At 41.6% G+C, this 27411-nt stretch overlaps 1 protein-coding gene and 1 pseudogene across 1 annotated transcript in view; both read right to left on the bottom strand.

Annotated features, from left to right (window-relative positions):
* Positions 1-1105: 1105 nt before the first annotated feature.
* HERPUD2 (HERPUD family member 2) overlaps positions 1106-27411 on the bottom strand; it is a 95977-nt gene continuing 69671 nt past the window's right edge. Inside the window, exons 5-8 of the mRNA XM_070726311.1 lie at positions 11436-11555; positions 5869-6192; positions 2104-2215; positions 1106-1727 (exon numbers count right to left, since the gene is read on the bottom strand). Coding sequence (XP_070582412.1) covers positions 1569-1727; positions 2104-2215; positions 5869-6192; positions 11436-11555 — 715 coding nt within the window. The 3' untranslated portion in view covers positions 1106-1568. The remainder of the gene's footprint in view (positions 1728-2103; positions 2216-5868; positions 6193-11435; positions 11556-27411) is intronic.
* On the bottom strand, positions 3068-5294 carry LOC139153111 (ribosome biogenesis regulatory protein homolog; annotated as a pseudogene).

Raw genomic sequence — 27411 nt, 5'->3', positions numbered from 1 at the left:
ACTTCATGGAATCTGCCATAATAAATTATTTATTCGTATTTCTAGGTTTTGAAATATCCTTGGTGCTCTCTGGGCTTGATTATATTCTTGCAAACATGTCATTACCTAAACTAGGCAACATCATTAGTCCTAGTCTGACTTAAAAACCCAACTTAGAGTGCAGCGAGCTCTCTTCATTTTAATCCTGAACTCCAACTTTCTCTTTTATTGATACTGTATATTTTGCTATATATAGCCTCTGGATCTATTATGTCTGCCCCATGCCCAAATATCATGAGAGCATAGTTTAGATTATGCTACTATAAATAATATAGTAAATATGTATATAACATTCTTTATGGTTTGTATCAGAAATATTGTGCTTTTCTCATGCAAATGAATACTGAAGACTTGCAGATTACTTTCCTCAATACAAGTTAATTTAAAAACTCTCTACATTCATGTGCGTCCTGGAACTATTTTTAAAATAATTTTCTTATCAATTAAATATTTCCAATGTAGTCAGTTATTATCTACGGCAGTGATGGTGAACCTTTTTTTCCTCAGATTTCTCAGGCGCTACTGTGCATGTGCAAATGCCCATACCCATAATTCAATGCCTGAGAAGGGTGAAAACAGCTTCCCCTGCCCCCACCCCCCACCCAAGGCCCTCTGGAGGCCGGAAACAGCCTGTTAACCAACTTCTGGCGGGCCCAGTAGGCTCGTGTTTTGTCCTCCCAAGGCTCCAAAGGCTTCTCTGGAGCCAGGGGAGGGTAAAAACACCCTCCCCAATTCCCCTGGAGGCTCTCTGGAAGCAAAAAACAGCCTCCCAGAGCCTCTGTGCGAGTCAAAAATCAGCTGGCCGACACACACATACATGTTGGAACTGAATTAGAGCAAGGGCTCACATGCCAGCAGATATGAATCTACGTACTACCCGTGGCACCCGTGCATAGATTCGCCATCACTAATCTACAGTATTACCCTCAAAATTCTGCTTTATTAATATCATGAGGCAAGTGGATAAACCTAGACATGCCACTGGCAGGGCTATTGCTAAAAACTGTAAGCACAATATACATTTTATACACAATTTTTTAAAAAAGAAATGAGAAAGATTCCAACATAAGGGGTATTTTTTTACTCTAAAGGAACTTATTTATACTATTATTGGTAAGATTTGTAATTTAAAAACTCCTTGAAGAAAAGACATTTCTTACCAGTTACAAGTTCCTACCTTCTGTTAATACAATTTAAACAAAAACATGAAAGACCATTTTTTACATTTTTCTTCTTTACAGAAAAATATTTCTAAAGAATTTAAGCAGAGGTTCATTTGTTTAAAATATTCATTAGCATAGCTGAAAGAAAAAATCACATTTTTGTACAGGACGCTCAGTTTATACTGTGTGTATATATGTATTATATGTATGTGTGTTTGTATGTATGTATACATGTATGATGTATGTTTGCATGTGTGTGAGTACACACACATATATATGTATACACACACACACACACACACACACACACAAAATACCACTCTCCCAGAGTCAACTTCCATGCTCTATTAATTATTCCTCGTTTGCTTAGTTGCCAACTTGTGGAGGTCCTTCAGGAATGAGGGATGTAAAGAAAGTGGTAATGAAAGACCATGCGGAAGCCATAAATCCAGGATACTGTTCGCCATTGACATCACCAATGTCTTCACCACTATCTTCTTCAAAACCTTCATCCATCAGACGTTCCTTTATGTATATAAAAAAACCCTGAGTTAATTATATTAATATAATTTGTGTTAACAGAACTACTGTAAACTATAGTTTCTTGGAAAACATGTGTCCTTCTTCCTATCTAGAAACCAAAATATAATGTATTCCTCTTTGCAAATTTGATAAATTATACAAATTTACAAACATTATGCTTATGTTTATAAATCATAAAGAATAATCAGACATTGCAATGTAATGCAAATGTATTCAATTCTGAATTTAGTAAAAGATATTCCCTATTAAGCATGCATGAAATAATCTTATTTTTATTTGCTAAATTTAGAGTTGAACTTTCATAAAACAGTAATTCTTAAATTTAAAATGCATGGTGTTGCTCAATTCATCACCTTACCATATCTTCAAGACCAACATTATTTACATTTTGACCATCATGGTTTATATCTGCATTGTTTGCTGCAGGCTGTTCGATTCCTTGTCTGAATGGGAACCACCCAGCTTGGTGCCTTTACAAAAGACATTGACAAAATTACTAAAGTGAAATAAAATATTTAGATCAGCAAATAATATAAAGCAATTATTGATAATAAATCAGTTAAACTAATATCATCTAACTCATTCTTCCCCATCATTGGGCTTTCCAGATGTGCTAGGAGTACAACTTGTAGAATTCCTCAGCCAAATACATACATATTTTTGAATGTGATTAAATGTATTGGATATAATTTCATGATGTAAAGTTGAAATCATTCAATTATATTTTTGAGTACATGTAACATATAAAATGAACATGTAGAAGCACTAACGTATTCTGTTTTAGTTTAGAAGAGCACATGACAATTCACTGTAAATATTATGAATGTTACTAATTGATCAGCTTTCAGGAATGAAAAATACTCATATTTACTAAATAATGGATTAAATTTTACTGTAAACTAAAAAGTTCAACAGATTTCAGTACATCTAAATATAATTAAATTTGTGTAAAAATACTATAAAGAGAGGGAAAGGGAGAGGGAGAAGGAGAGCTATCTAACCTACAGTTAGACAGTTTAAGTATCAACCGAAGTATCAATCTTCAGAGATACTACCTGTGTTTCCCCAAAAATAAGACCCCAACATGTGTGTGCTTGGCCTTATTGCCATGCATTCAAAAGCCTGATTTTTGAGGCAAAATAAGACATTCCTTATTTTGGGAAAACAGGATATCTTCAACCTCTTCCACCGCCACCACCACCACCCATCCATTTTGGGACTGCACAACCACTTAATCCAGGCCTGGCCATTGCCCTGGCCATCGCCCGCGAGCCTGACACCTCCCCTCCCTCCTCCTCCTCCTCCCATCTCCCGCCTCCTGACCGGCCGATAGCTCCCCTGTGTTACCAAAACTCTCTCACATTGCTTCTTCACATGTGCATTTCATCACATAAATTTTATATATTTTTAAAATAATTATTTAAGATATTAAATAAAAATAAACTTGAAAACAAAATTAAATAATTAACTGAATGCTTGACAATTATGTATATTTTGGGATTAAGATCAAGGAGATTCTTCTGAATTCAGTCAATGCTAATATATAGCATTAAGATTCTCACTTTAGTTATGAACTCAATGGATAAACTTAGACTGAGGAATTCTGGGAGTTGAAGTCCACAAGTCTTAAAAGTTGCCAAGGTTGGACTAAATAAATAAGGAAATTAAGGCTCCTTCTCCTCCTCTTCTCAGAAGATAAAAGCTGGGCGGCAGTGTAGAGGCTGGGGGGGGGGAGGTGGGTGTCAGGCACCATCAAACAGGGGATGGCTGGGAGCTGGGGCTTCCACCCTCCTTGAAAGTTGAAACCACTGGGTGAGATCATCCAAGGGCATGGGGTGAGGTATGATCAATATGCTGATGATACCCAGTTATACATCTCCACCCCATGTCCAATCAATGAAGCAGTGGAAGTGATGTGCCGGTGTCTGGAAGCTGTTGGGGCCTGGATGGGTGTCAACAAACTCAAACTCAACCCAGACAAGACGTAGTGGCTGTGGGTTTTGCCTCCCAAGGACAATTCCATCTGTCCACCCATTACCCTGGGGGGGAACTATTGACCCCCTCAGAGAGGGTTCACAACTTGGGCGTCCTCCTCGATCCACAGCTGACATTGGAACATCATCTTTCGGCTGTGGCGAGGAGGGCGTTTGCCCAGGTTGCGGCCCTATTTGGACAGGGAGTCACTGCTCACAGTCGCTCATGCCCTCATCACCTTGAGGTTCGATTACTGCAACGCTCTCTACATGGGGCTACCTCTGAAAAGTGTTTGAAAACTTCAGATCATACAGAACGCGGCCGCGAGAGACATCATGGGGCTTCCTAGATTCACCCACGTTTCTGCAACACTCCGTGGCCTGAATTGGCTGCCGATCAGTTTCCGGTCATAATTCAAAGTGTTGGTTATGACCTTTAAAGCCCTGCATGGCATTGGACCAGATTACCTCCGGAACCGCCTTCTACCGCATGAATTCCAGCTTCAAGCGTGTGGTGGGCGAGAGGGGGAGGGAGGGAGGGCTCTGACTCAGATCAAGCTTTTGTCCAGATTGAGCTGGACAAAAGTGTTAAGTGTATGAAATCTGTGGGGAGCTCCTGGATTTGGGATTAGCCTCAAAGCCGCCACTGCCAGTCCCAGATAACCTCAGCGGTGTTGGCTACGGTAAAAGAAGACAAAAGTGAACCGATCAAGGGGAATGAATGGGGCGCCTCCAGCTCGATCCAGCTTGCAGAAGGTGAAGATCGAGCTGGGGACGCCCCATTCATTCCCCCGGATCGGTTCGCTTTTGAAGCTGCTGGCCGGGATCCTTAATAGCCGGCCGGCAGAAACTGCCTCCTGAGCCCTCTTGCCCGGCAGGAGGTGAAGCGCTGGGGAGGACAGCACGGGTGAGGTCCAGGGCGGGATTCTTGCTACTCAGGCTGTGGGCCAGCCCCAGATGCCACTTCTTCCCGCCTTCCAGGTCCCCCAGCTGGAAGCATTGCTTCTTCCCTTGGGCCGTGTTGGTCTGGGCAATGGTGGGCTCCTTAGGCAGGCGAGGCTGGAAGCGGCCCTGGAAGGTGGTGGAGATGCGAGCCAGGGTGGTGACGCGGCTCATCTCGGGCCGGTCTTGGTGGCCCATCGGATGGAGGCTGGCGGCCGGGCGGCCCTGCTGGGCGTGCACCAGATTCCTCAGGCGGTTAAGCTTGTTGCACGCCATCCGCTCGCGCTTCTCGTGTTGCCGCTTGGCGAACTGGTCCTCCAGTCATGGGAGGGGTCCCCACCAGCTCGGCGGTAACCCCAGCGCCGCCTCCACTCCTGGGCAGCTTCATCCCAGACCAGCGTGCTGCGCTTCTTGTGCATCGGCCAGATGCCCTTGAGGCATGCGAAATGCTCCCACTTGGTCAGCGGCTTCTCCCTGGGCAAGTGCGTCAAAGCTTGGGCAGGCGGGCCACCATGGGCCCCGCTCTGGCTTCCAGCCACTTGGATGGCAGCGCCCACAGCTGACCCACCAGCAGCTGTGTGTTGTTCCGGGTCAAGGCCTGCAGCAGGTCTTTGACGTCCTGGCCCGTGGCTTTATTTCATCAACTCCTGTTTCGGTCTCAGCCAGGAAGGAGTCCCCGTCACATCAAAGCCCCACCCCTGGAATCCCCTCGTGGGCGGCAAGCAAATGGGATTCCCCACCTCCTTTTGCTTGCAGCGCCATTCCCGAGGCGGGGAAATTTTGGGCTCAGAGGCAGCGCGGCTCTTCCCCACTTTTGCGTCCATTGCCAAGGGCAGCCCGCGGCCGCCTGTCTCCTTTTATTTCTTATGGAAAAGGTGCATCTGTGGCGTCTGAGACTTTTCCATAAGAAATAAAAGGAGACAGGCGGCTGTGGGCTGCTTTGGCAGAAGACGGGAGGGCAGGACCGGAAGTGTTCGGGTTCGGCGAACTTATCCGAACTCCGCCGCCAAGTTCGTCCAAACCCACCGATCACGAACTTCGTTGGGTTCGCCCAATACTACTGCAGACTAATCCGTGTATCTGTTTTCAAAGTGAGTGTTAAAGAATGTAAACTGATGAAATTAACAATAAAATATATAAACTTTTCCAATTTCTCAAATTTAAAGTCACAAAATTATGTACTACATAAATATATCATATTTACTTACAGGTAAACTAATAACATAGCTCCCATCACCATAATAAAGCGACTGAAGGATGAATAGAAATATACAATACTAAGAAGAATAGCTGCTCTGGAGAATGTGTATATCCAGTCCAGCCAATCTCTATTGAAGTCCTCTTCATTTATGACTGGGACTCCTTGAGCGTTCATCTGCACGTTTTGATTTATAGGTCTGTTCTCCTGTGGAGCTAAGTTTGGAGCAGCTGGGGCTTCATTCACAGGAACATAATTAGAACTTGAAGTTTCTGGAATTGGAGGACTCGTAGACTCAGGATTAAGGGTTGCTTGTGCTGAAACTGCAGCTTGACTATAATAGAAATAATGCATAGCTTCTCAAAAGTAAGGCATATTAGCTACCTATAATATGCAGCAAAACAATTTCATTATGGCATTTAACCCTGATGTTCTGGTGAGGTCCTTTTAGACCCCAAAAAAAGTTTGAGACCCTGTAAAAAATTTTCCCTGCATATCTGAAACTTGAAATTACATGACTTTGTCTCATTTGAGGGGTTCTTTCTATAAGGGGGTTGTTGGGGTTTTTTGGTTGTCTGGTTTTTGCTGGGTGAAATGATTATACGCTTGTTCTGTTCCAGGTCCTTTTAGACCCAGAATTAAAAAAAGGTCGGTTCTAGCTACTGGAAGTGGGTTTTTTGAAAACTTTTTTCACTAGTATACTAATTTGAACATTTCTGAACACAATGAAATGAAAGATAAAATGAAAAATATTAATGCTTATTTGTTTATTTTGCTCAGAAAAGCCCGCCCCCAGGCTGTGTGCAACGTTTTCAATTTATATATAGATTAGCTTGCAAAATCAGAATTTTTTTAATACCTTTGTCATTGGCATACTAATTTGAACATTTCTGTACATAATGAAATGAAAAATGAAATGAAAAAATTGATGCTTATTTCTTTATTTTGCTCAGAAAAGGGCCTCCCCCCCATCAGCTGTGTGCAATTATTTCACTTTATATATAGATTAGCCTGCCAGTTCCAAATTATTTACAGTTTACAGATGCACCCTGAAATTCCAAAAATAAGGATTAATTTGGAACTAGCAGGCTAATCTATATATAAAGTGAAATAACTTCACACAGCCGGTGGGGGGGGAAGCCCTTTTCTAAGCAAAATTTAAAAAGCATCAATTTTTTCATTTCATTTTTCATTTGTTTATGTTCAGAAGTGTTCAAATCAGTATGCCAATGCCAAAAATATTCAAAAATTTTGGAACTGGAGAAGGGGTATGGTCAGCGCCTCGGTGGCAGCGGCGTTTCTCTCGCTCCCGCGGAGAAACTCTGGTTCCCCGCTGTTTGGGGGTGCCGATTCAATTTGAATTGGCCCAAACCTCCCTGGAGGGGAGGGAAGAAGGGGACTTGGTTTGGTCCCTGTTTGGGGTAAGCAAACCCCAGGGTTGACCAGCCTGGAGCCTCTACCATCAGCGGTATGAAGTTGGCTAGCCGCCATTAGCCAAAAAGACTGCGTGCTAGGAAGAGTTGCTTGAAGAATTGGAAGTCATCCAGAAAAGAAAAGGGAATGTAAGCTTTTGTGCTTGAATTGACTTTCAAGTTGAGCATTGTTGCCGGAGGGAAAAATCTTTTTTTGCTTTTTTTTTTTGCTTATGGATTACTGGAAAAGGAGTTCAAGAAATTGGGGAGAACGGCTAAATGGATATTACAATTGCTGTTTTTGTTTTGAATGGGAGTAAAAGTTAACGTCTAAAAATCATTTTGGAAGAATATTGGTGAATTTGTAAAGTTTTATTTTTACTTTTTTTAAATACTATTTTAATTGAAAGCTGAAAACTTAAAACAACAATAACAAGTGATTTAAGAATGGTACGATTGCCAACTATTGGAAGAGACTGTACTCGTGAGAAAGTTTTCGAGTTGGAATTTTTTGTTTACTTAGACTCAACCTTCATGAAACCTGCTATCTGAATTAAATAAACCTGTTGCAGTTTCCACACAAAATAATAATAACAATAAAGTGCTCTGTTGGCTTTTTTTGTAGGCTGTTTGTTTTAAACAGCTGGACAAAATTAGCCATTTTTTACGTGAAAAAAGAAGGTGGAGGAATTAAGAGAAATAAAAGACTTGATGGATGAGATTCGCAAGGAGATTTGTGAGGATATTAAAGGTTTCCACCATGAAATGAGATCAATAATTGACATTGGAACTGGAACTGGATTTGGATTAGGAATACAAATTGGAGATGGCAGAGGATATTGATACCTTTTATAATGGATTTGAGGAATTTGGATTTGAAATAGAAAATGCAGAAGAACATGAAGTGGGGGCAGAACATGTACCAGAACAAGTTGGACTTGAAACACATAGAGACAATTATCGAATGTGGAAATGAAAATAATTTTGGGATTAAGGTTGAATTAATTGGGGATATATTACAATTACTTTTGATGGCGTATCGTTACATGCTGAGGTGAAACAGGAGAAATTTGGGGCTAAAATTATACAAACCCCTGAAAAAGGTTTGGTAGATGGAGATATCAATGCCCATGTCATAAATGATGAGTGTATTAAGCTAAGTACTGCTAAGGGAAGATATAAGCAAAGATATCAGATTTTGCCAATTTCAAAAAGAATGGGAATGAAAAAGTGGTAACTTGCAAAGATGGGATTTTTAAAGGGGACTTTTTATTTAAAGAAGAGATGGGTGAGGAAGAAGAAGAGGAAAATGAAAATGAAATATAGACAAGGAAAAGAGTTTTTTGAAAACGGTTGATTTAATTTAGAATATTTTATTATACTTTATAATACTTTATAATAGGTTTTTTTATTTTAGTAGTTATTTTATGATTTATTTAGTAGTAGTAGGTTTATGAATTATGATAAAATTTATAATGAAGTAATTTAGTAAATGAAATATATTAAGGTGATTTAAGTGGGTTTAATTTAGACTTTTAAGGTTTATTCAATTTGGATTAGTTTCTTAATTGGGGGTTACAGATTTGAAAATCAAAGTATCTGTTTTTCATTGCTTAGTGTTAATTTATCACTTGTGATAAATTTATAATGAAGTAAATTTCTAAATGAAATATATTAATGTGATTTAAGTAGGTTAATTTAGAACTTTAAGATTTATTCAATTTGGACTTTATAATAGTTTTTTTATTTTTAGTAGTTATTTTTTGATTTACTTAGTAGTAGTGAATTTAGGAATCTTGATAAAATTTATGATGAAGTAATTTAGTAAATGAAATATATTAAGGTGATTTTATTTATTGATTGATTTGATTTGATTTGATTTGTATGCCGCCCCTCTCCGTAGACTCAGGACAGCTTTAAGTGGATTTAAGTGTGTTTAATTTAGATTTTTAAGGTTTATTCAATTTGGATTACAGTAGTTTGTTAAATGGAGGTTACAGATTTGGAAATCAAAGTATCTGTTTTTATTGCTTAGTTTTAGTTTATTGAGGGGTTTGATGAAATACAATAATGGCATAATAATTAATGAATTTAAATGTTTGTATTTGTTTTGGTTTTTAACTGCTATAGTATAAGTATAAAATCTTTATACCGATAAAATTAGGTATAAGGGTTTTTAGTCTGTTTTGAGATTTGTACTAAGAGGGAGGAAGGCACTATGGCTTTGATATTAGGATTACAAGATGCAAAAGATATTGATTTTACCAATAGTTTATGGAATATTAATGATGGACCTAATTAGACATTACTGGAGATTTATCTGGATGACAAAATTAGAAAGAATGGAATAAGGGGTGTGTGATGATAACTGAAATTAAATAGATGGGATTTAAGAATGTATAATCTGATTATATAAAACTTACTAATCCAAAACTATTTTATTGTAACAAGACAGTATATTGTTTTTTTTATTTTATGATGTGGAATTAAAAATTTAAAAAATTTACTTGGGAAATTTTTTGGGTGAACTGGCAGGCTAATCTATATATAAAGTGAAATAATTGCACACAGCCGAGGGGGGGGGGGCTTTTCTGAGCAAAATAAAAAAATAAGCAACATTTTTTTCATTTCATTTTTCATTTCATTATGTTCAGAAATGTTCAAATTAGTATACTAGTGAAAAAAGTATTCAAAAAAACACTTCCAGTAGCTAAAACCAACCTTTTTTTTCTCCGGGTCTAAAAGGACCCGGAACAGAACAAGTGTATAGTAAATGCAAACAGAACAGGTTTAAATCAGCTGCTGTGAGAAGGGCACCCCTCTTCCTTTAATGAACTAAGGAAGGGGAAAAAAGATTATCTCACGCTGGTGGCTGAAATAGGCATTTCAAAAATAAGAATCAACCTGAGATACTGAAATTATGGACAAATAACTGTACTCAATTATACAATCTTCAATGTATAATGACTATTAGAAGCAGAATTTCCACTGTAAGTAATGAAGATATATTTGGATCAGGGTACCACAAGGATCAGGGAATATGCATGGGGATGCCAGGGAGGTGTAGACAGGTTCAGAGGGTAAGGATGTGAATAAAGTACAATGAGATTTAGGACGGTGCATAGGCTATAAAAGGTGTGATTATATGAGGTATGATTATATGAGTTGCAGTGAGAATTTCAGATGGTGGTAAATACCAGGCAAGACACAGCAAGAATTGGGGATGGTGTATAGCTCATGAAGGAAACACAGAAAAGGTCAGGGAAGAAATATGAAGGTGTAAAGGAGGAGGTACAGCCAGGCTTACTTTCTCTTCAATCTCATTGAATTATCACGAATAAGATTAATCATGCCATATATATTGGATGTCCATGTGCCACCTCAATGTTGGTTGAGGCAGGCAGGATTCCATTGAGTACCATTTGTTGGGGGTCAAGGGAAAGGGAGGGTTTTGCCTTCTCTTTCTACTCAAGATCCCCATGTACAATTGGTGGGCCACTGTGTGACAGAGAAAGCAGCTGGACTCGATGGGCTTTGGCCTGATTCAGCATGGCTCTTCCTATGTTCTTATGACAAATTTCAAGCATGTATAGTAAAGTTATTTCCCGTTTGGCACAAATGTGTAGCTAAGATAAACTTTTACATAAAAAGAAACTGGAAATATGGGATTGTGTCTTAACATAATATTCTTTTGCTTTTCTAATAAAATTCTTCCCAAAATGCAGTCTAATGGAAGGAAAATTTCACGTAATAATTTTTCTACATATTTATTTATTTGTTTGCTCATTCATTCATTTGATTTTTTAATGCCGCCCTTCTCCTTAGACTCAGGGTGGGTTACAACATGTTAGCAATAGCACTTTTTTTAACAGAACCAGTATATAAGCCCCCACAATATGGGTCCTCATTTTACCCACCTGAGAAAGGTGGAAGGCTGATATTAAAGCATATCTCTGAATTAGCCACCAAAACAAAAATAAAATTACTCTTAAATAATTAAGTTTTATAACTCAGTAATTTTAGTAAAAGCTTTGACAAATCATATTTTTATTTCAGAATTGGTTTGTTAAAACTAATCTATCAAAAAAACCCAAATCTAGTCTTTGTTTTAATTAGCAATCTTCCATCTTAGTACTAATTAAAATCATGTTCTATTTATACTTACTATTGCATATAATACTGGCGTGCATACATCTGTTGCCACAATAACATCTGTAGAGGGCTGAAAGTAGCATATACTGGAAACCCAGTTGAAAGTCCTTGCCCAGGAAACTGATTATCTACACTGTTAGAAACACATTGAAATTTAATTATACATATCTGCTTTACAGAACAGAGGTACATATAAATAAAATATATGAGCTTCAGAAATTTAGGTAGCACAAAGAATAAGCATTTCTATATCTCTTTGCTTCCCTCTAGGAGTTGAGATTTTTGAAGCCCGGATTTGGGTAGGAATAAAGTATTTATTTTTTACAAAATGTATCTGGCTTTATGAAAGAATTTAAGGTTGTTCGTAAAAACATACAATAAAGGGGCTTCCGGTTCCGGCGCTGGTATGCAGGCAGCTTGAGCTGAGAACTCCGTTCAACCATCCCCCAGAAAGCCTGCTCTGCAGCTCATACAAACCAAAATCAGGTTCCTAGCACGTGGGAACTTCCACAGCTGGTACCTCTGTGTTTTGTGGAACATTACTTTTTACGGAGTGAAAACAAACCTAGAATCACAGCTGAACAGAACACGAGGAATAGAACAACTCTCTCCAAAATGGCGCCTTCCTCTCTAGATCCCAAATCTCAAAGGCAACAAACTTCCCAAGCAACAGCCTTAATTACCAAGCAAGATACTCAAACTACATTAACCCTTGAAGCACCAGATTACAGTAACATGGCAATTGAAGTTGCTAAACTGCTTGCTCCAGACCTTAAAGCTACATTCAGAAATACAATACAAGAGACTCTAACTGCTATAAAAGCTGATGTAGCACAACAGGGCTTGAGCCTTGAGGAAGCAAACACTTGACTACAATAGAAACAGAAGTGGAGGAAAACTACAGCATGCTTAAAGATGTGATCCAAGCAACTACCAAATTACATGAATGTACTGAGGATTTAGAAAATCATTCCAGAAGGAATAACCTCCAAATGGTAGGTCTTACAGAAGATACCCCTGCAAAGGATTTGCATGCCATTTGTGAGAAGGACTTATCTGCTGCTTTGGGTCTTCCTCACCCTTTCAAAATAGAAAGACCCCATAGGATAGGGGTGATACTCTCCAAAAATTTGGACAATGCAAAGAAAGACGCTGTAAGACCTAGACAGGTCATAATGAAGTTTCTAGACTATGTGGAGAAAGAAGAATTGCTGAGAACCTATAGAAATCACAGAGACCGAGTTAAAGTGAGAGGCTGCAAAATTTATTTATTTATTTTATTTATTAATTAGATTTGTATGCCCTCCTATTTGCAGATTATTCAGCAGAGGTTACAAGAAAAAGAAAAACATTTAGTGGAATATGCTCTATGTTAGCAAAACAAAAGGTGTGTTTCCAATTATTTTATCCAGCCATTTTAAGAATTAGAAATTCTGATGGTTCTTCTACAATTTATAACTCGGCAGAAGAAGCTCAAAAACATCTACTGCCATCTAGTGATGAAATAGAGTCACGCAGCCCAAGATCTCTGCTTCAAGACCAAGATGCACAGCAATCCAGCTCTCCAATCAATCCAGACCAGGATTTACCATCAACTCTGGTATCAAAAGAGCAACACCGAAAAGAGGGAACTTCACGCAACAAATTTGAAAAAACCCAGAGTACTCCATTACAAGATGAAGACTGGCCAGCTTTTGGACATAAGACTGCTTCAGCAGTAAAAGGCAGAGCTTCCAAGGCAATCTACAATCCACACAATAGGAACTAAAATACCGTATATACTCGAGTATAAGCCGACCCGAGTATAAGCCGAGGCACCAGTTTTTGCCACAAAAACCTGGGAAAACTTATTGACCCGAGTATAAGCCGAGGTTAGAAAATGCAGTGGCTACTGGTAACTTATAAAAATGGAAACCAATAAAATTACATTAATTGAGACATCAGTAGATTAAATGTTTTAGAATATTTATTTTAAAGAAAACCAAAATTAGCTCTGTAAATTTAAAAGAGGGTAAACGAAAGCAATCTGGTAATAACATCAGAGACATCAGAGAGTTATTGTTAATGGTGAGTATTCTGAGCAGAGACAGGTTACAAGCGGTGTGCCACAAGGGTCTGTTCTGGGTCCTATTCTTTTTAATATGTTTGTGAGTGACATAGGGGAAGGTCTGGTAGGGAAGGTTTGCCTATTTGCCGATGACTCTAAAGTGTGCAATAGGGTTGATATTCCTGGAGGGGTCTGTAATATGGTAAATGATTTAGCGTTACTAGATAAATGGTCAAAGCAATGGAAACTGCAGTTTAATGTTTCCAAATGTAAAATAATGCACTTGGGGAAAAGGAATCCTAAATCTGAGTATTGCATTGGCAGTTCTGTGTTAGCAAAAACTTCAGAAGAGAAGGATTTAGGGGTAGTGATTTCTGACAGTCTCAAAATGGGTGAGCAGTGTGGTCGGGCGGTAGGAAAGGCAAGTAGGATGCTTGGCTGCATAGCTAGAGGTATAACAAGCAGGAAGAGGGAGATTGTGATCCCCTTATATAGAGCGCTGGTGAGACCACATTTGGAATACTGTGTTCAGTTCTGGAGACCTCACCTACAAAAAGATATTGACAAAATTGAACGCGTCCAAAGACGGGCTACAAGAATGGTGGAAGGTCTTAAGTATAAAACGTATCAGGAAAGACTGAATGAACTCAATCTGTATAGTCTGGAAGACAGGAGGAAAAGGGGGGACGTGATCGAAACATTTAAATATGTTAAAGTGTTAAATAGGGTTCAGGAGGGAAGTGTTTTTAACAGGAAAGTGAACACAAGAACAAGGGGACACAATCTGAAGTTAGTTGGGGGAAAGATCAAAGGCAACATGAGGAAATATTCTTTTACTGAGAGAGTAGTAAATCCTTGGAACAAACTTCCAGCAGACGTGGTTGGGAAATCCACAGTAACTGAATTTAAACATGCCTGGGATAAACATATATCCATTGTAAGATAAAATACAGGAAATAGTAAAAGGGCAGACTAGATGGACCATGAGGTCTTTTTCTGTTGTCAGTCTTCTATGTTTCTATGTTTCTATGTTGTTGTAGTGGGCTTTGGCACTTAGGTCTTTTGTTATTAGTACTCCGAGGTCCTTAACCGAGTGGGGGGTATCTGTGATAATTTGGTCAGTTTGTATTTGTGGTTCTGATTCTTTTTGCCAATGTGTAGGACAGAGCATTTGCTGGTTGAGATTTAGAGTTGTCATTTGTTAGACCAGTCAGAAACAGACTAAAATGTCTTCTAGAATTAGCATTTTAAGGAATATTAACAATTTAAAAAAATAAATGAATTTTACTTAAGATATAAACCACCAGACCTAAATTGTCCTACTTCAAACAAGTGTACATAAGCATGCAGCTTTCACCCCTCTCCTGTGGCTCCATCACACTACCAGTAGTTAGGTTTTTCAGCACTCCCAACTGATCTTACCACTGGTTGGCCCTGTCCATTGCCCCTCCTCTCCCAGGCATTACTTGCTTGACCTGAGAAGAGAATCACTCCAGGCCCACCACTCTCATCTCCTTGCTAGCGGTGAGTGGGACAGGGTCACACTGTGAAGCACGCTAAATTTTGGTGTGCTGTGCAAGGCAGTCCGAGAACACCTTACAGATTCCTGTTTGGGAAGCAGAGCGACAACTGCTTTTTGATTAAGGAGAGCGTTTTCAAAAAATGGAAAACAAAGCAGAAAATAAAAAGGGAGAAAGGAACTTAGCAGCAATTTTGAGAAGAATATCTGCTGAGCCCTGGTAAGTTTGTGGATAAGTTTCTTGTTTAGCTGCTAATTCGGCTTTTTTTTAACAGCCATAAAAAGGTTCTTCCCCCTTTTCTAAGTTTGCCCTAGTTTGATAAATGCTGAAACAAGTAGAAAAAAGTTCCAAAAAGTAAACTAAGACCAAAACCAAAAGTTGAACAACCTAAAAAGCTGTTTTAAAAAAATTAAAAAATTATCAACCTTATCAAAAACATTAAAAATTATCAATATCTAGAAGAGGAAGTCTATCTTTTTTTTAAAAAAAAGTAATTTCAATACAAATAAGAGTAAACACATATTAATAAGAAATGGAGGTAGATAGTCAGCAGGAGGAGAGGAGCTTCCCAGTGTTTTGCATTGAGTGTCACATGTATGACTGTCTGCTGGACAGAAGTCTTGGGTGTGCGATCGGTGCAATGAGGTCCTGGCTCTTAGGGAACAGGTTCTTTTCCTTGGAGCCAAGGTAGCAGACCTGGAGAAACAGAGAGAGATAGTGAGGCAAGAAATGTTCAGGGATGTAGTAGGAGCATCCCACTACATGCTGAGCAGCTCTCCAGCTGCTTTGGAGAATGGGGATCTTGGAGAACATCAGTCTCTGGACAGGCTCCCTTAATTGGGACCCCTTCCATGGAGGATGTGCCCATATCCTCTTGCACCGAGGATACTTCTCCACAGGTGATGGGAGGGGGACTTCTTGTACTTGGTGATTCGACTGTTAAAAACATAGAGAGACGGGTTTGCGATGGAAGTGTTGACTGCATGGTAAATTGCCTGCTGGGTGCAACGGTTGCAGGTATCACGAGGCATCTAGACAGCCTGATAAATGGTGATGGGATGGAGTCAACTGTCGTGGTATATGTCGGTACCAATGACATTGGGAAGGCTAATTGGAAGGTTCTGGAAGCCAAATTTAGGTTGCTAGATAGAAGATTAAGGTCCAGGACCTACAAGGTTGCATTCTCAGAAATGCTACCTGTTCCACGTACAGGGTCATCTAGACAGGCAGAGCTCAGGAGCTTCAATGCGTGGATGAGGCAGTGGTGTCGAGAGGAAGGGTTTAGATTCATTAAGAATTGAGAAACATTTTGGGACAAGCCACACCTATACAAAAGGAACAGGTTGCACTTGAACCATAATGGAACCAGACTGCTGGAGATGAATATTTAAAAGGTTTCAGAGCACCTTTTAAACTGATCTCGAGGGGCAAGTAGACAGGAGTTGGGCAGTTTCTGGTTTGAGAAGGTGCACCACCATATATGAAGGGTGAAAGTTCTGCACATATTGATGAGTCAACAGAAAAACTAGATTGTAATAGTCAAGCAGAAGGACATGGTAGGCCATCTACAAATTCTACAGTTAAATTCTTCAGTCAAAATCTACCGTTAAAGTTGAAAGTGCACAAAAATGTCTGTACACGAATGCTAAAAGCCTTCGAGCAAAAATAGGGGAATTTGAGTGCTTGGCGAAAGAAAATATCAATATTATTGGCATAACAGAAACCTGGTGGACAGATGAAAACCAATGGGACACAAGGAGTCCAGGTTACAAACTGTACAAGATGGACAGGAGAGAGAGGAATGGTGGTGATGTGGCATTATACATAAATGAGGAGTTAGAATCTCATGAACTTGAAATTCAAGAAAATTCAAACTCACCCATAGAAACATTGTGGATAAAAATCCGAGGACAGAAAACTAATCTGACATTAGGGATCTGCTATCACCCTCCCAACCAAACTCCAGAGGCAGATTGCTATTTGGAAAATGAATTTCAGGAGGCCTCAAAAAGAAATAGGGTAATCATAATGGGGGACTTCAACTATCCCCAAATAGATTTGGTAAATTCTTGTTCTACACATGAAAGAGAGACAAAGTTCCTCGACATGTTAGCTGATTGTTCCCTTGAGCAGATGGTCATGGAACCAATCAGGGTAAAAGGGATCCTGGACTTGGTTCTAACTAATGCACAGGATCTGGTTCATGATAACTTTGTAACCAGCCCAGTTATCACAACACAATAACTTTCAACTTAACCATGGATAGCAAATTGTCAGTGAAAACAAACACAGGGACTTTAAACTTTCACAAAGGGAATTTCACCAAAATGAGAAAAATAGGTAAAGAAGAAACTAAAAGGAACAATTAAAAAAAGTCAAATCCCTCCAAAATGTTTGGAAACTGTTTAAAAATATGTTACAATAGGCTCAATTAAACTGCATTCCTAAAAGAAGAGGACTGGAAAGTCCAACAGGACACCAGTATGACTTAAGAATGAGGTAAAGGAAGTTAGTGGAAAGAAGAAAAACTCATTTAAAAAATGGAAGGCTCTTCCTACTGAAGAAAACAGGAAGGATCACAAACTCTGGCAGACTAAAAGCAAGGCAGTAGACAGGAAAGCCAAGAGAGATTTTGAGAAGTATATAGCAAGGAATATTAAAAGTAATAACAAAAACTTTTTAAAGTACATCAGAAGCAGAAAGCCAACCAGAAAAACAGTTGGGCCACTCGATCAGAAGGGGATAATCAGAAAAGAAAAGGAATTTGCTCAGAGGCTAAATGACTTCTTTGCCTCCGTTTTCAATCAGGAGGATAGAGAGCATTTGCCTGCTGCTGAGTTAGTTTTCTCAGGGAAGGAATTAGAAGAATTAAACCAGATAGAGATAAACAAGGAAGATATTCTTGCATGCCTTACTAAACTAAATGTCAAATTGCCTGGTCCAGATGGCATCCATCCTAGAGTTCCCAAGGAATTCAAGTGTGAAATTGCTGAACTTCTAGCTAAAATATATAATTTTTCTCTAAGATCAGGCACTGTACCTGAGGATTGGAGGTAGGCAAATGTAGCCCCGATCTTCAAGAAAGGATCCAGAGGTGACCAAGGAAATTATAGACCAGTCATTTTAACCTCAGTTCCAGGCAGTGATGGAAACCATTATTAAAGATAAAATTACTGGGCACAGAGAAGAACAAGCATTGCTGAAAGAAAATCAACATGGTTTCTGCAAAGGCAGGATTGGACAGGAAATCAGTCAAAATCTAGGCAGCAGGCTAATCAGAGGGATCAGCCTGGGCCACTTCTTCCCTCGTCCTCAGGTTCCCCCTCTCGGCTTTCTTCTCTAGTCTTGTTTTAAGAGAAGGGAAAAGCAAGGTGGGACAATAGTAACTAAAATGCTTCAAGGGGGAGTGGATAAAGAACCCCTTCTGTCATGTAGACTGGCTCTTTGCCTGTCCACCCACTTCGGAGTATTTTCCATGGGGAAGTAAAGGGCCTTGGTTGGAAGCAAGAGGGATAAAAGGCAGCAGCTTCAGATTGCACCAAGTTCTCAGATTGGTAGCCCATCAACCCTCTCTGTCTTTGCTACCCCAAGTCCAGAGGGGACACCCTCTGGGTTTTCTGGTTCGTGTTTCTGAAACCTATTTTTTTTCTGGATGAGGGGACGAGAGACACTCCACAAAATGTATGCCTAAATCTCAGGCCAGTGCAAAGTCCTGCTTATTAAAGATGGGGATGGGAAAAAGATGCCATTCCATTTCCAAGGGCCCAGGTAAAGTGGAGAGAGAGAGAGAGAGTAAATAACAGCCAAGGATAGCTTCAGTCACAAACAAAAGCTGCTGTTATTTTTGCTGAGAGCTTCTAAGCTACACATTCTTTAATAAATACTAACAATAACAAACCATAGCAGCAGGGGAATAGCAGCAGCAACAACTGGGAAGAAGGCAGCTCTGGCTCTTCCAGCGATAAGGAGCATGGAGGAGGAGAAATGAGAGTGGGACCCCGGTATCAAGTAATTGTTCCTGATTTTGATCCTGGGGCACAGAGAGGAGCAGGAAAGGAAGGCTCTGTCACCGGCAACAACGGTGACCACCAGAATTACCAACGAAAAATAACAAGAACCATTCTGAGGATTACCACCGTGATAGTGTACCAGGATCCGCTTGTCCTTACTTGGAGACCTAGCGACGAGTCAAAGGCGGTGGGAGTCTGAGCACTGGAGGGTGGAAAAGTGCGGTGGCGGCAGAAGATAGCGGCTGAGCATTGGAGTAAAGCAAGAAGGGCAGTAACCTAAGGCAGTGACTATGGCGGTTGTGGTAACCAAGGTGGACTGCGACGGAACACTGGGGACCTAGGCCGGGACAGCGAACGAACATAGGGAGTGGTGTGGTTCACTCATGTGATGGCCAAATACCAAGTGTGGTGTGGAGGACAGCGATTAGGTTTGGAGGGTGGGGAGAAGCTCTGAAGGCGCCATCCAAATGCCGAGCACCTGGACACTAAGAATACTACCCAGGAGGTTATCTATACGGGAGAGCAGGGACCCCTGGAAACTGTTTTGGGGGTAGATGTATCCCAGCCACTGGAGCTTTACCAGCCTGCTCGAGTTTTTACCATCTCACTGTGATTTACCAACCCATTGTGATAGCCATCATTATGTCAGCTTTTAACGCCATATTTATTATGAACACCAAGGGGGGAGATGATGGGGAGGCTCTTTTTCGAAGACAACTTGAGCTTAATTAAGGGCCCTAGTTTAGAGGCATTAATTAGGGATTTTATCATGATCTGGCAGCTACTATTATTGAAGCTCCCCCCCCCCTTAGGTTTGGGCACTGGACTTTTTAGCTTGAAGCCTCTGAGGAGAGACTAGTGCAGAAACAGTTACAACATCGAGCATACCATCCTTTATTAATTCTACCATAGGTTTGAGCTCGTGCCTTAATAAGACTATTGATTTGATCACTTCGTTACATGGATTATTATTACTGTCAGTACCACTTACTGTAATGGTTGGGTTTCCAATATATGAAGATAAAACAGCATTGTATGTTAGAAGGAAATAATAGTATTATTTTAATACTATAATAGTATAATAATACTATTATTTTAAGAGCTAGGTAGCAATTATGTGTTAGGCTGCAATTTAGCTATATAAGTTACTCTCTGTTACATTCTGTGGTTGCATTCTCTTGAGCTGTTGTTGTTGTTGTTGTTGTTGTTGTTGTTGTTGTTGTTATTATTATTATTATTATTATTATTATTATTATTATTGTTTATTAGATTTATATGCCGCCCCTCTCCGTACACTCAGGGCGGCTTACAGAAATGATAAAAACAATATGTAATAGCAAATCTAATAGTTGGAATCTAAAATAACAATAATACATTGTAAAAGTCTAAAAAACAAAAACCCCAAATATATAAAAACATACATACAGTCATCATACACAAAAAACTAAATAGGCAGGGGGAGATGTTTCAGTTCCCCCACGCTTGACGGCAGAGGTGGATTTTAAGGAGTTTACGAAAGGCAAGGGGGGGCAGTTTAATCATTGGAGGGAGCTGATTCCAGAGGGTCGGAGCCGCCACAGAGAAGGCTCTTCCCGTGTCCCACCAAACGACATTGTTTAGTTGACAGGACCCGGAGGAGACCAACTCTGTGGGACCTAACCGGTCGCTGGGATTTGTGCGTCAGAAGGCAGTCTTGTAGATACCCTGGTCTGGTGCCATGAAGGGCTTTATAGGTCATAACCAACACTTTGAATTGTCATCGGAAACTGATTGACAACCAATGCAGACTGCGGAGTGTTGGAGTAACATGGGCATATTTGGGAAAGCCCATGATTGCTCTCGCAGCTGCATTCTCCACAATCTGAAGTTTCCGAACACTCTTCAAAGATAGCCCCATGTAGAGAGCATTACAGTAGTCGAACCTCGAGGTGATGAGGGCATGAGTGACTGTGAGCAGTGACTCCTGGTCCAAATAGGGCCGCAACTGGTGCACCAGGCGAACCTGAGCAAACGCCCCCCTCACCACAGCTGAAAGATGTTTTTCTAATGTGAGCTGTGGATTGAGGAGGACGCCCAAGTTGCAGACCCTCTCCGAGGGAGTCAATAATTCCCCCCCCAGGGTGATGGATGGACAGATGGAATTGTCCTTGGGAGGCAAAACCCACAGCCACTCCATCTTTATCAGGCTTGAGCTTGAGTCTGTTGACCCCCATCCAGGCCCCAACAACCTCCAGACACCGGCACATCACTTCCACTGCTTCATTGACTGGACATGGGGTGGAGATGTAAAGCTGGCTATCATCAGCGTACTGATGATACATCACCCCATGCCCTTGGATGATCTCACCTAGCGGTTTCATGTAGATATTAAATAGCAGGGGGGAGAGGACTGACCCCTGAGGCACCCCACAAGGGAGAGACCTTGGCGTCGACCTCTGACCCCCTACTAACACCGACTGTGACTGACCAGAGAGGTAGGAGGAGAACCACTGAAGAACAGTGCCTCTCACTCCCAACCCCTCCAGCCATCGCAGAAGGATACCATGGCCGATGGTACTGAAAGCCGCTAAGAGGTCAAGGAGCACCAGGACAGAGGATAAACCTGTCCCGGGCCCGCCAGAGATCATCCATCAACATGAGCAAAGCAGTTTCTGTGCTGTAACCGGGCCTGAAGCCCAACTGCTGGGGACCTAGATAATCGGCTTCTTCCAAGGACCGCTGGAGCTGAAGCGCCACCACCTTCTCAACAACCTTCCCCATAAAGGGAGGGTTGGAGACTGGACGATAGTTATTAAGTACGGCTGGGTCCAGGGAAGGCTTCTTGAGGAGGGGGCGCACAAGCGCCTCCTTATAGGGCACCGGAAAGGACCCCCTCCCCAAGGAAGCGTTGACTATCTCCTGGACCCAGCTCCGTGTCACCTCTCTGCTGGACGAAACCAGCCAGGAGGGACACAGATCCAGTAAGCAGGTGGCGGAACTAACAGCTCCAGTGGCCTTGTCCACTTCATCAGGTGTCACCAGATCAAACTCTTCCCAGACAGGTTGACAAATATGGGCCCCATTCACCTCGACTGACTCGTTGTCAGTTGACTCTGCTATCAAATCGGAGTCGAGGTCCGCCCGGATCCAAGCGATTTTTTCAGCGAAAAATGTGTTAAAGTCCTTGGCACTACTCTGCAAGGGCTCCCCAACTCCCCTCTGGTTAAGAAGGGAGCGGGTCACCCTAAACAGAGCGGCATTGCATCTGTTCTGTTGCCTTACATTGTATTGTTGTTGGTATATATATATGCTGGTTAGTATTAAGAACATGTTATATTATATAGCTGTGTGAATGAAAGGACATTGTTTATTATAATAAAGGCCCATTGATGTTTACATTATCTCCTACCTGCATTTCCATCCCAGCAATAGACACTTCTGTCATTACATTATACTTGAGACATTATTGCCCAGACTGCCACTATACTAACAGGGTTTTTGCTGAGGGGAGCCTTAACTGGTTCAAGAAGAATTTCTTCTCCTAGTATAAATATATTTACAACAGGGACTCTGAGGGGAATGGGCAAACCCTGGCATATTATTCTATAAACATTGAGAAGAAAAAACAATCTTGTCACTTTTATATATCTTACCACCGGCTTAAGGTTGTCTCAACCTTCCATCCTTCTGAGGTGGGTAAAATGAGGACCCGGATTGTGGGGGCAATAGGCTAGCTCTGTTAAAAAGTGCTATTGCTAACATGTTGTAAGCCACCCTGAATCTAAGGAGAAAGGCGGCATAAAAATTGATTGATTGAATGAATAAATGAATGAATAAATAAATAAATATACCTTATATGAATTTACTGCAGTTTTTTTAATATACATATTTTATTGGGGGAGGGGGAATGAATGGTTATAGTAAATGATGGAAGAAGAAGCCAGAGGCGAAGGCTGAGGCTCTCTCTGCTGAGTGTGTAGACAGAAGCAGATGAGGGCCGAGCTATAATCCTTTGTTTAATATGGCCTGCCAGAGAGGTGGAGGGCCTATGGGGTGAGGGAGGGAATCTCTGAGATGTGGGAGAGGGATATGGTCAAGCGCCACGACAACACAGAGGTCTCTGCGCTCCGCAGGGGAACCCCGAATCCCCGTCATGTGGGAATGCTGATTCTACTGGAATCAGTCCAGACCCTCCCTGGAGAGGAGGTGAAGAAGGGGACTTGACCAGCAATCTGTTTTGGGGTCAGCATACCCCACAGAGAGCTGGTCTAGAGCCTCCACAGGCGGTGGTGTGAAATCAGCTTTTTAGTCATCCTAGCCACGGCGACTATTATGGAATGACTGGATTGGAAAGTTGGATATCATCCAGAAAAAAAGAAAATTTAAGTATTGTGCTAGTGGACGAAGAGAAAAAGAGCCTAAGGTCATGGTGAACTATTTTGCTGAGAGGGGGGTGTGTCAGAATTTTTATTTTAGATTAATGAAGAAAAGATACAGAGAAAAGTCACGGAAGTGGCTAATTAGTTATTGGAAGCGTTCAATTTATATTTCATAGAGGACTTAGAAAACTATAACTAAAACCCATGTTGGTGGAATTTATTTTTTGGACATAAAATTTGGATTTAAAAGGAACAGAGTCTATGGAGAAGGCAGCATAGAAATCCAAATAAATAAACTTTAAAACTCAAAAGCTTCAATTTTATTTTGAACTTAAAAGAAATTCAAAAGAAACTTTGGGACTTTGGGACTGTGCAGTGATGAAATTTGGTGGTGGAAGATTTGTTGGCAAGAGATTTCATATGGTCTCTATTAGTGTCTGTTGTTCAACTGTGACCTTGAAGCAAGAATCTAACTTGTTTAAGCAGAGTGTTGTTTTTCTTTTTTACAAAATGCGATAAAGAAGAAACAAAAGGAAATGATGTTGTTGTTGCTGAATTTTGAATCTGAACTTTAAATGAACTCAAAAAAAGAGAGAGAAAGCTATATTAAATACTAAAAATGATCTCTGCCTATGGAATAGTTGAAAGTGATGTTTTTTAGGCTGTTGAAGATATTAGTAGCCAGCTGGAATTATATGCAGGAGATGGAGATCCAGGAGTTAATGTATCTCTACAATGATTTTCAAAGAAATCTTAAGGAATGTAAAAATGCAACAAGAGATCTTATTGAACTCACAACTGTAATGAGAAGAAAAATACAGGGAGTCTTAGATATAAAGGAGACTCTTAGTAATAATTGTAATAAAGACAGCAAACACAGAATTGGAGAAATAGATGATGCAGAATAAGAAGAACATAAGAAAAAGAAGACTTGGCTTACCTGGCAGGCCTGGAATAGGGCTGATTGCAAGTACAGTATGTATATTTTCTATATTACTGTTATTACTGACTTTTATTATTAGATTTTAACTGTTTTTATTGTTGTTGTATTTATTCCAATTGTTAGCCGCTCAGAGTCCATTTGGAGTGAGCGGTAGATAGATTAGGTAGGTAGGTAGGTGGGTTGGGTGGGTGGTTGGGTGGGTAGGTAGGTGGGTGGGTGGGTGGGTAGGTAGGTAAGTAGGTAGGTAGGTAGGTAGGTAGATAGATAGATAGATAGATAGATAGATAGATAGATAGATAGATAGATAGATAGATAGATGAAGGAGATTACAGGAAGTTATAGAGATAAAAGCAATGATGAGATTGAAAATGGACAAATTAATAGACATACTACCTATTATGCTGATTGTGCAGAGTTACCGTATTTTTTGGTATATAAGATGCATCGGTATATAAGACGCACCTAGATTTTAGACGGGGAAAACAAGGAAAAAGTATTTTGAACCAAATGATGTAGTACTATATTGTTTAATAAAATACCAGCTACACTGGTATTTTACAATCATGCATACTTTTTAAAAGCATATATACTTTTTAAAACCATGTATACTTTTTAAAATCATGTACACGTTTTACAAACTTCAAGCTTGACAGCTTCAAGAGTTATGGACTTCAATTCCCAGAATTCCTCCACCAGTCATGCTAGCTCAGAAATGGGAATTGAAGTCCTAACTCAAACAAACAAACAAAACAAACAATTTTGTTAATTGTTCCTTTAGTCACAGAAATGGCTAGTGATAGAATCATTTACAATTACAGTTCCCTGCTAAGGTTGACTTATTACTACTATACCATGAGGTTTTCAAAGACTCCTTTCTTGACTTCTCCAATTTTCACAAATGAAGTGCACAGAAATATATGGTGATGATGATAAACCTGAAATACAGTGATCCCCCGATTATCGCGAGGGTTCCGTTCCAAGACCCCTCGCGATAATCGATTTTTCGGGATGTAGTGGTGCGGAAGTAAAAACACCATCTGCGCATGCGCGCCCCTTTTTCCATGGCAGCACATGCGCAGATGGTGGAGTTTGCGTGTGGGCAACGGGGAAACCCCATCTTTGGCTCCTCGCTGCTGCCGCGCTGCGGAGCAGATCAGCTGTTGGGCGGCCGAAGGAACCTTCCCTGGGTCTTCCTGCCGCCCAGGCAAAGGGGAAACCCCAAGATCGCTTGCCGCTTGCCCGTTCACCCGCCCGCCCGGCTGCTCGCTTGCCCGTTCACCCGCCCGCCCGGCCGCTCGCTTGCCCGTTCACCTGCCCGCCCGGCCGCTCCGCTTGCCCGTTCACCCGCCCGCCCGGCTGCTCGCTTGCCGCTCGAGAGCAAGAGGGGGAGAGATAGAGAAAGAGAGAGAAGGAAAGAAAGAGATGAGAGAGGGAGGAAGAGAGTGTGAGAGAGGAAGAAGCAAGATAGAGAAAGAGAGAGAGAAAGAAAGATGAGAAAGGAAGGGAGTGACGTCATCGGGTGGAAAAATTGCGATATAGCGTTTCGCAAAGATCGAGATCGCGAAACTCGGGGGATCACTGTATTCCTTAAAAGGAGTGTTTCTAGAGCTGGCTGAGGAACTCTGGGAGTTGAAGTCCACAAATCTTAAAGTTGCCAAGGTTGAAGACCCCCGTTTTAGAGCACTAAAGATTCAACTAAACTCTCGTTTTCCCTGAGAGAGAAGGCTTTAAGAAGCTGCAGGATTTACCAGGGAGTTATAAACTGGGAACACATCTTATTCCCCCCCCCCTATCTATTCTTATCTATTTGCATCTTTCCCCTCGGCTGTCTTTCCATGTCGGGAGTCGGGGAGGCGGGAGGGGGAAGGAAAGGTGGGCGTGACTAACCTACCAAGAGAGAGAGGCATCGAGGAGAGCAGCACAGCAGCTCGGCACTTGCAAATCTTTTCCCTGGTCTTGAATTAACCTCATTTACTGTAGCAATCTCAAATGCCTCAAAAAGAGTTGCAAGTGCCAAGCTGCATCTTGGGGGGGAAGCAACTACAGTACCCACCTCCTTTGGATCAGGCAGGCGTTTTATTTCCCCAAAGATTTATTTCTTGCCCCTCTTGGAAAACTTTTTCATGTGGGAGGAAAAGTGAGCTACACACACACACACTGCTTGCCGAGGTTGGAAAAGGTTGCCAGAGGTGTGTGTGTGTAGCTCACTTTTCCTCCCGCATGAAAAAGTTTCCCCAAAAGGGCAAGAAAGTAGGGAGGAGGACGGAAGGTTGCAGAGAAATAATGGCTCCCCTCCCCAAAACTTCGGGGAAATAAAACGGGACACAGCCCCAGGGGTCAGGAGAGATTCCAGGCCAGCCTGGCAGGTAAAGGGAGAGTAACCTGTGGCTATGGCCACAGCTCTTCCTCCTCCTCACCCCCCTAGCACCACCCTCTCTCTTTCCCTCGCTGGGAGAAGTAAGCTGTCTGGTTCTACCTGCTCCTGCCAGAGAAGCTCAGTCATCTGGAAAGGCAGATCCCGGGCTAGAGGGTTGCATGTCAAGGCTGCTCCTGAGGGGGGCATTGCCTTCCAGCCTCGTGCGCGAATCCTTGCCTTCCGAGGCGGGCATCTGAACTGGGGGCGGTGCCAGCAGGGACCCTGGGAGGAACGCCCCAGGAGGAATGCCCGCCGCCAGGCAGGTGAGGTGTAAGGCAGCAGCTTCGGAGAAGAGGTGGGCGTCCCCTCAACTCATCCAGCCGGCAGAGGAGCCCGCGAGGCAGCTTTGATTGTCTGGCGGGATGGGGCTCAGCTCCATCAGCCCCCAGTCCAATCTCCTGCCTTTGGGGGCGCCTTTGGGAGGGCGCAGCAGTTGGCAAAGGCACCCCGAGCAGAGAGCGCCAGCTCTGGAATTCCCGAGCTGAGGCAGCTTTGCTAGGAGTGCCTTTGCCAACCTCTGCGCCCTCCCAAAGGTGCCCCCGAAGGCAGGAGATTGGGGTGGAGGTTGATGGAGCCGAGCCCCATCCCACCGGATGATCGAAGCCGTCCGGCGGGTTCCTCCGCTGGCTGGATTCATTGAGGGGATGCCCGCCTGCTACTCCGAAGCTGCTACCATGCGCCCCACTCATCCCCAG

This window comes from Erythrolamprus reginae, chromosome Z, assembly GCF_031021105.1.
Source record: "Erythrolamprus reginae isolate rEryReg1 chromosome Z, rEryReg1.hap1, whole genome shotgun sequence".
NCBI classification, from domain to species: domain Eukaryota; kingdom Metazoa; phylum Chordata; class Lepidosauria; order Squamata; family Dipsadidae; genus Erythrolamprus; species Erythrolamprus reginae.
The sequence above is the reverse complement of the archived record's forward strand: the minus strand, read 5'-3'. Positions and strand labels throughout refer to the sequence as shown.